The 7,829-nt window shown below is 44.7% G+C and overlaps 1 protein-coding gene across 2 annotated transcripts; it reads left to right on the top strand.

Annotated features, from left to right (window-relative positions):
* Positions 1-188: 188 nt before the first annotated feature.
* LOC106564734 (zinc finger and BTB domain-containing protein 45) lies at positions 189-7,106 on the top strand. Of its 2 annotated transcripts, none has more exons than XM_014131037.2 (7): positions 189-510; positions 1,322-1,419; positions 1,638-2,711; positions 3,610-3,744; positions 3,990-4,139; positions 4,249-4,513; positions 4,677-7,106. In XM_014131037.2, exons 2-7 carry the CDS (start codon positions 1,354-1,356, stop codon positions 5,081-5,083), a joined length of 2,097 nt encoding a protein of 698 aa, XP_013986512.1. In that variant the 5' UTR covers positions 189-510; positions 1,322-1,353; the 3' UTR covers positions 5,084-7,106. The 2 variants fall into 2 exon arrangements, with proteins under 2 accessions (XP_013986512.1, XP_013986513.1); XM_014131038.2 differs by having other exon boundaries at positions 1,319-1,419.
* The last annotated feature ends 723 nt before the right edge of the window (positions 7,107-7,829 follow it).

Here is a 7,829-nt window from a genome sequence, read left to right as displayed (position 1 = left end):
GGTTTTAGTAGTTTAAGTTCAGACTGCAGTATTCTTAATTTACAAATAATACAATTATATTTTTCTTTACTCAGACACTCGCGAACCATTCAACACCTCGGTCGCGACCAACCAGTTGAGAATCGCTAAGCTAAAGCATTACAATTATGCACTACATGTTGCTAACCATCCATATGTATACAGATCTGTGTGTGATTCTGCACAAAGTCTGTGCAGTCACTGGTACTGTGTTTGCAGCAGAAATATTGGAGGAATACGCGCTAATTCTAACTGTTAGATATTTGTTTACAGAAATGCATGCATATTAATATACTCGTATTATTATCGCTGTACACTGCAGATATGTAAATAAGGTAGAATAATTGTCGATAGACGAAATAGGTCGAAGACCAATGCAAGAAGGCTGTGCTAGCCAGGAAGCTAGCTAGCTAGCTAACGTTAGTTTGTAGCTAGCTTGCCATTTTCAACCAGTGGCCAGCTAGTCAAGTTAGCCATGCTAATTGGACCGTGGTAGGTGTCAGCTTTGGTTATTAGAATTTATTGTAATGTCAATAAATTTCTACAAACCACATGCTTGTAGTTGTTCATGCAAATGCACACCGAAGATGTTTGTATGCTCACAAAACTGAATTCGTAAAGGAGAATGTCAACGTACATAACATTCGCTTGATAGCTAGCTAGCATATGGTAGCATTTACTGTGACAATTTGACAGTTATTTGCCTGACTGGTTGCATAGATATTTTTCTCTGAGATATAGCTATGTCAATAGGCCTGTCGTATGAAATATAATATCATGATGCATTACATTTATATCATCGACATTATTGCATTTCACACATACCGCTCTTTCCACTGTCACTCAACCACACAAAAAGGGCTTTAGCTAGCTATGCAGATAATTCTTTAAGAAAATTATTATCATGCGCTGTTGTCTGTCCCACGCGCCCACTTATTCCCGCCCTTATAAATCACTTGTCTTGTCCAATCAGGCATGTTACCTGTGGTCATTTGTGTGTAACCTTTATTTAACTAGGTAAATCAGTTAAGAACAAATTCTTATTTACAATGATGGCCATGGAACAGTGCCTTATTCAGGGTCAGAATGACACATTTTTACCTTCGGGATTCGAGCTAGCAACCTTTCGGTTACTGGGCCAACACTAACCACTAGGCTACCTGCCACATTTAGTACAGGCCACTGCCACCTGCTAATTATTTGCTATCAATTGTAATTTTGTACCTGTGGGATAAAACAGTTATATTATGTTACAGCACATACAATACTCTGTTGAACACAATTTTATCTTTGCTTCCAGCAGGTTTGCACTGAGAGCTTGAGGTGACAGACTGCATGGTTAGGGGAGCCTTGCAAGACTGCCAAGGAAACCCACTCCACCAAAGCAGGTGCATCACTCAGGTAACCTCACACATCCTATTATACATGCTGACACAGTGGATACAACTTCATTACCTCTAAGCAGCCCGATGAGTGTTTAAGGGGAGGCACCTGGCCCCGCAGTGGCCCATGCTCCGTACCCCCTTCCCTCCCTGCCTTCCCTCCCCTTCAAGCTGATTCAGAGCCGACAGACACTCTCCCAGTACCACCTCCCAACCCATCCCGTCCCTCATCCTTAGGCCATGGCTGCGGGCACGGAGACGGTGCACTACATCCACCTGCACAACTCCAGCCAGTCTGTTCTGGAGGCTTTACGGACGCAGCGGCGTGAGGGCCTCTTCTGCGACGTGACGGTGCGCATCCACGACGCCTCGCTGCGTGCCCATGCCTGCGTGCTGGCCGCTGGCAGCCCCTTCTTCCAGGACAAGCTGCTGCTGGGCCACTCTGAGATCTCGGTGCCGCCGCTGGTCCCCGCTGAGACGGTGAAGCAGCTGGTGGATTTTATGTACAGCGGCTCGCTGGTGGTGGTGCAGTCGCAGGCCCTCTGCATCCTCACCGCCGCCAGCATCCTGCAGATTAAGACGGTCATCGACGAGTGCACCCAGATCATCTCCCAGAGGAAGGTGGCTGCTGCTGCGGCGGCCGCAGCAAGTGGAGGTGGAGGAGGAGGGGGGATGACAGCTGGGGTCCTGCCCAAGCAGGAGGAGCGGGGAGTGGGTAAAGGGAGGGACAGCGGTGGTGGTTGTATTGGTGGTGGTGGCGCAGTCAGCGGTGGTGGGGGTTACCAGAGCTTCTCGAACTTCGCCTTGGGGGACTGCGGGGCGAGCAACATGGTCACAGGCCTGGGTGGCGCAAACTTGAGTGTTAATGTTAGTGAGAGCGGCCCAGGAGGCGCCCTGGAGCAGGCTAACCCAGCGGGGCTGATGGCTCTAGCTGACATGGGCAGCCCCGGGGCCCTGTGTGGGGCTGACGGGCTAAGCTCAGGGGCCGCCGGAGTCCTCATGAAGAACTCAAATTGCACCCAGGATGTGAGGTACAAGCTGAGAGACCTGCTAGCGGCAACCACTAACGGCGCCAATGCTGGAAGTTCAGGAAATCTCTCGGTCGGCTGCAGCTCTGGTGTCAGCAGTGTGGACAGCATTGGCCGGGACAGTATCCGCAGCAACGTGGCTGACCTCTCGGAGGAGCTCGTGGGGATGGACAGATACTGCGAGGAGGAGGAGATGGATGGACATCACAGAGGGAGAGACTTGGACAGGGACAGAGGGGCAGGAGGACACAGCCGCAAGCAGAGGCAGCCACTCAGGCTTCAGGTAAGTTCCCCATGGTTACAGTTGTAAGGCAGGGAGATATGCAGCCAGACATAATAAAGTGAATAAAGCAGGACTTCTAGATGGCAATTCCCCTCATTGTGTCATTGCTGGGAATTAAGCTATAGATCTGTACGTGTCAGCAATAAACATAATTGAAAGGAAGTTGCTGTCCAGAAGTCTTATATTAGGCTATCCTCCTAGTTAATGTTCCATGGACTGATTAAACAGTGAACACCCCTTCTATGGGTCATTAAACATGTTAAGTCTTGGATGGAGTGCCAGCTAGCACCTCTTTTTAGTTGTTGTTACATTGTACCTAAGCCAATTATGTATACTCTTAGAAAAAAACGGTTCCAAAAGGGTTCTTCGGCTGTCCACATAGGAGAGCCCTTTTTGGTTCCAGGTAGAACCCTTTTGGGTTCAATGTAGAACATGTAACCCAAAAGGGTTCTTCAAACCCTTTTAGGTTCTAAATAGCACCTTTTTTCTTAATTTGTCCATTGAGAAATTGATATCTAAGCAATAAGGGCGTGTGGTATATGGCCAATATTCTACAGCTAAGGGCTGTTCTTATGCACAATGTAACGCGTAGTGCCTTGATACAGCACTTAGCCATGGTATATTGGCCATATACTACAAACCCCCAATGTGCCTTATTGCTATTATAAACTGGTTTCCAACATAATTAGAACATTAAACAAGTATTTTTTTGTCATACCCATGGTATACGGTCTGATATACCACGGCTTTCAGCCAATCAGCATTCAGGGCTCGAACGACCCGGTTTATAATTGTCTTTTTACTGTCTTCACATTCCTGACCATACACCACAGTTTGAAACACCAATTTTAGACTCTATACTCTAATTGACTATATATTTTTCTTTACCTTCTCTTAGGTTCTTGTAGGAGAGGAAGTAGTGGTGAAGGATGAAGGAGTGCAGGAGCCGGATGGAGGGGTCTTCGGCTTGGAGGAGGGAAGACGTGTTGAAGGGCAGGAAGGCACGCAGGAATCCATGGCAACCTTCGGCCAGGTGAGTCTTGTCTTGTCCTAGACAGCAACTTGTTGTTGGAGCATGGTGCTGGCAAAAAACGCCAGGGTTGTGGGTACAAAACCCGTATGGGCTGCATGTTCAGAATCTGTAAATTGCTTTGGATAAAAGTGTCTATACTCATTATTTTATCATTATCACAGTTTTGGAGACTTTTCAAGGTTATGTATTAGGGTTAATTAAGTTAGGTAATACTCATAAGTGAATTTTATCTCTCTGTCTTACAGGAGGGTGTGTTCTATGATGAGGCTGGAGTTTTCTCCCCCGAGGCTTTCTGGCCCCAGAACGAGCCGGCTCAGGCCATGTCCTTCAACCCCAGAGGAAGAGGAAACAAGCTACTGTCTCCCCCTACCTCCTCACAGGCCATCAACAACCAGGTCAGTTACAAATGTAAACATAGTTTTAAAGTAATCATTGCAACAATTTGGAAACTTTAATCATGAAAGTCGTTGGTGGCCATTATTTCAATTCCTGTTTCCCTTTCAGCTACTTTTTCAGTACCCAGTCAGCCAATCACAGCCATCAGCCTCATTCTTTGTGGGCGGACCGATGGTGATTGACAGCATGGCAGGAACGGAGCACAGCCAACAGGCTCCGCCCCCGGCACCAATGACCCCTGCTCTGTCAACCTGTGGCACGCCAGGCCCCTCCCCTTCCTCCCAGGGATCTGAGACGTCCTTCGACTGCACTCACTGTGGGAAATCGTTACGTTCCAGGAAGAACTACAGCAAGCACATGTTCATACACTCCGGTAGGCCACCACTTTCTATATATACTAGTTACTATCACTTCCTTTAAAACATTTACTGTTCATGATTGTTATATACACATGTTAAAACTCCACATAACAGATAGTCCTACTCTGATACACATGTCATACTAACAGATCCTATTTTCTGTTGTGTGTGCCTCAGGTCAAAAGCCTCATCAGTGCAGCATCTGCTGGCGCTCCTTCTCCTTGCGCGACTACCTCCTCAAGCACATGGTGGTGCACACGGGCGTGCGCGCCTTCCAGTGCTCTGTGTGCGGCAAGCGCTTCACACAGAAGAGCTCACTCAACGTGCATATGCGCACGCACCGGGCCGAGCGCACCTTCCAGTGCACCGTGTGCCACCGGGCCTTCACCCACCGCACCCTGCTGGAGCGCCACGCCCTGCAACACGCCGACCACGGGGCCACCCAGGGCCAAGGGCAGGGACAGGGCCTCCAGCAGACCCCCAAACACAGCCCTCCAGCCCTGGCAGGGCCCTCGGGCATGTGCAGCCCAGCTGGGATGGGCGGCACCATGGCCAACATGCCCAGCCACGGGCCGCCCTCCTAGAGGGAGAGAGAGGGGGAGGAGGGCCCAATCTCAAACTGATCCATCACCCCATGCTGGAGCCCTTTTCTGATCCGAGAGGATTGCTAGGTATGAGCAACATGGTTGATGCTCCATCTAGACCTATCGGAGGCTGGATGGAGTTTGTGCCATATTTCTCATACCTATGAAGCCCTTGCAGATATGCAAGAGGGAGTTGCCAATGATGGAAAAAGGGGGAGATAATTGTTTTGGGATTGGGGAAGAAAAGGAGAGGTAAAGGGAGAGAGAGGCAGAAATCTGTTGGAGACTAATTGCTGGACATTGAAGGGAGGAAATGTAGGAGGGGTGAGAAAGAGAGAGACAGAAAAGGGGAAGGGAGAGAGAAAGCAAAAAAGGAGAACAAGCCACGGCTAGAAAAAGAGTGCAGGGTGATGAACCAATGAAGAAGAGAGCGAATGAATCAATGAGAGTTACCATCATACATCAAGACGACATAGGAACACTATTACATGCAGGAGGCACTGGACGACCCAGGATCATATACCTCTGAACAGGAAGAGACAGGAAATGAATTAAGGACACAACTTTTATTTTGAAATGTGACAAACGTTTCAGCATGTTTTACACACCTCAAAGAATACCTCGGCGGTCCAAAGACAGGCATTATGCTACACATGTTTAATAGCTACTTCAAACAGAAAAACAGTGGGAACTAAAGCTACCTGAAATCCCTTCCTTTTAAAACCTTATTTAAAAAAAATGTACATCATATTCCTTTACATTGTCGATATGAGTGTATTTGTCGCTCATTTGTGATTTATTGATGAAGACGAAAACAATAAGGCAATGAATTAAAAAAGTGAAAAAGGATCTTTCAACTATAAGTGACACTTTTTGGGATAAATGAGAAAATCTACTTTTATCAGGCTTTTTAATCCATGTGTATGTGGGGTTATGTGGTTCTTTTGGGGCACTCTCCAATGAATGGGAAGGTTTGTTGCTGAGAACTATAAAAATGTTCTCCAACGGCTTCATTTAATACTTTAAAATGTTTTTAATTGTAACTAAATAAATCATGAGGAAATACAATCACCCAGAATGGATTTGATTACCACGTTAATATTTATTACAATTTGACAATGATTACTATGCACAATACATTTTTGCACATTGTGTAATTTAATTCAGCTTTATATGTTGTCCTACCCTAGATATTTGACCTTAGAAAAATATATTTGCCCTAAGATTACCAATGTATATCATGGAGAACATAAAATGTTTCGTTTTTTGTTTCCAACTTCCCACCTTAAAGGTGATTTTAGATATGCAGTAAATAGACCCTACTAGACATAAAGGGTAACTGAGGCAGTGAGACCAGCAAAACCCTTCTAGTCCTCACTATAAACGACGACAACGAAGAAACATTCTGCTTGATCAGGATGATCTCCTTGAGCTACGCACTGTTCTGATGATTCACTAATCTCTCTAATGGGAATCTGTTAAAGCCCTGTTAATAGGAAGTTGACATGATTTATAGATCAGTTAAATCTGTTCTGCATATAGGTTCAGGCCAACCCTTGTGAACAAACAGGTGATTAGGCTGTTCCAGAGATTTTTATATCCTCAGCAACCTGAATGTTTCTGTACATTTTGTCTGAGGTGGACCTGTGTACAGTACTGTATTATGTGTGCTTAAAGCCATGTCAGAAGAACGCAACCATTATTGTAATGATGTACTGTGTTTTGCCTTTTTTTTATTTAGCTTTCTTTGAGTGAAGGGGATGATAAATGTCATTTTTTATTTTATTTTGCAAATTTGAATATAACTGCAAGTCAAATATGTCATAAGAAAATAAGTAATTTTATAAAGCACCAATCATGCTATGTATACCACATGTTTTATGTATGAAAAAGCTAAAAGGCATGATATAACTTTTTATGAGAAATTACATGTACGTACTTCAATGGCTTTATTGAATTTTAAAACATGATTTTAAACATTTCAAACATTTCTTTCTCCAAATAAAGTATGGCTACAAGCCAAGCCTGCAGTTGATTATTTGACCAAAGGGTATAGGGGGGTAAAACAAGTGTATGTATTCTTATCAAAATACTTTTGAATATCTTCTTTGTTTTAGGTTTGGTTTTATCCCATACTAAAAACAAGTAATACATTTTGCTGTTGACCAATTTCACAGTTTTCTGTTAAGTCTAGATCCCCTCGATCCTAACCAATTTTTATGAAAGACAATATAAAATGCTTGCTTTTCTTAAACGCTATAGATTCATCTTTTTCTTTCCAGATTGAGCCTTTGAAGGTCTGGCTGGTAGTGCCGGAACTCTGGCCAGAAGGCATCTGTTACTCAACAACATCTGTTCCTGTTACTCTCTTTTTTTCCCAGCATGCCAAGGGACACACAGGCTCTCCCAAGGGTGGCCTTTTGTGTGGCCCCATTGTCAATTCCATCATTGTCTACTGCTGAAGTCTGTTCCCGTGATGCCACGAGGCAGGCTATAGTAGTATACCCGCCTTTAGAGGCCAACCTTAGGGGTGACAATTTACAGTTACTTTATTGTGTCCCAACTTTTTTGGGCTTAAAACAAATATGATTTCTTCGCTGGGCAACTAAGGAATCAAATGTGTAGAAAATAGAAAAATGTTAAAGAATCATCAATGGGGGAAATAAAAAAATCGGATTTTTGAAGAATTTGACCACAGATATCATCAAATATTATTGTAGATGTATAATAAAGCATATTCATCAAG

This window comes from Salmo salar, chromosome ssa12 (genome assembly GCF_905237065.1).
Source record: "Salmo salar chromosome ssa12, Ssal_v3.1, whole genome shotgun sequence".
Classification (NCBI taxonomy): domain Eukaryota; kingdom Metazoa; phylum Chordata; class Actinopteri; order Salmoniformes; family Salmonidae; genus Salmo; species Salmo salar.
Note: the sequence above shows the minus strand (reverse complement) of the source record. Positions and strands in the feature narration are given on the sequence as shown.

Coding starts and splice junctions, on each gene's coding strand:
- LOC106564734 (XM_014131037.2), top strand. CDS start 1,354: ATGGTTAGGGGAGCCTTGCAAGACTGCCAAGGAAACCCACTCCACCAA. Junction 1,420..1,637: donor AAAGCAGGTGCATCACTCAG/GTAACCTCACAC, acceptor CCTCATCCTTAG/GCCATGGCTGCGGGCACGGA. Junction 3,745..3,989: donor CCATGGCAACCTTCGGCCAG/GTGAGTCTTGTC, acceptor TCTGTCTTACAG/GAGGGTGTGTTCTATGATGA.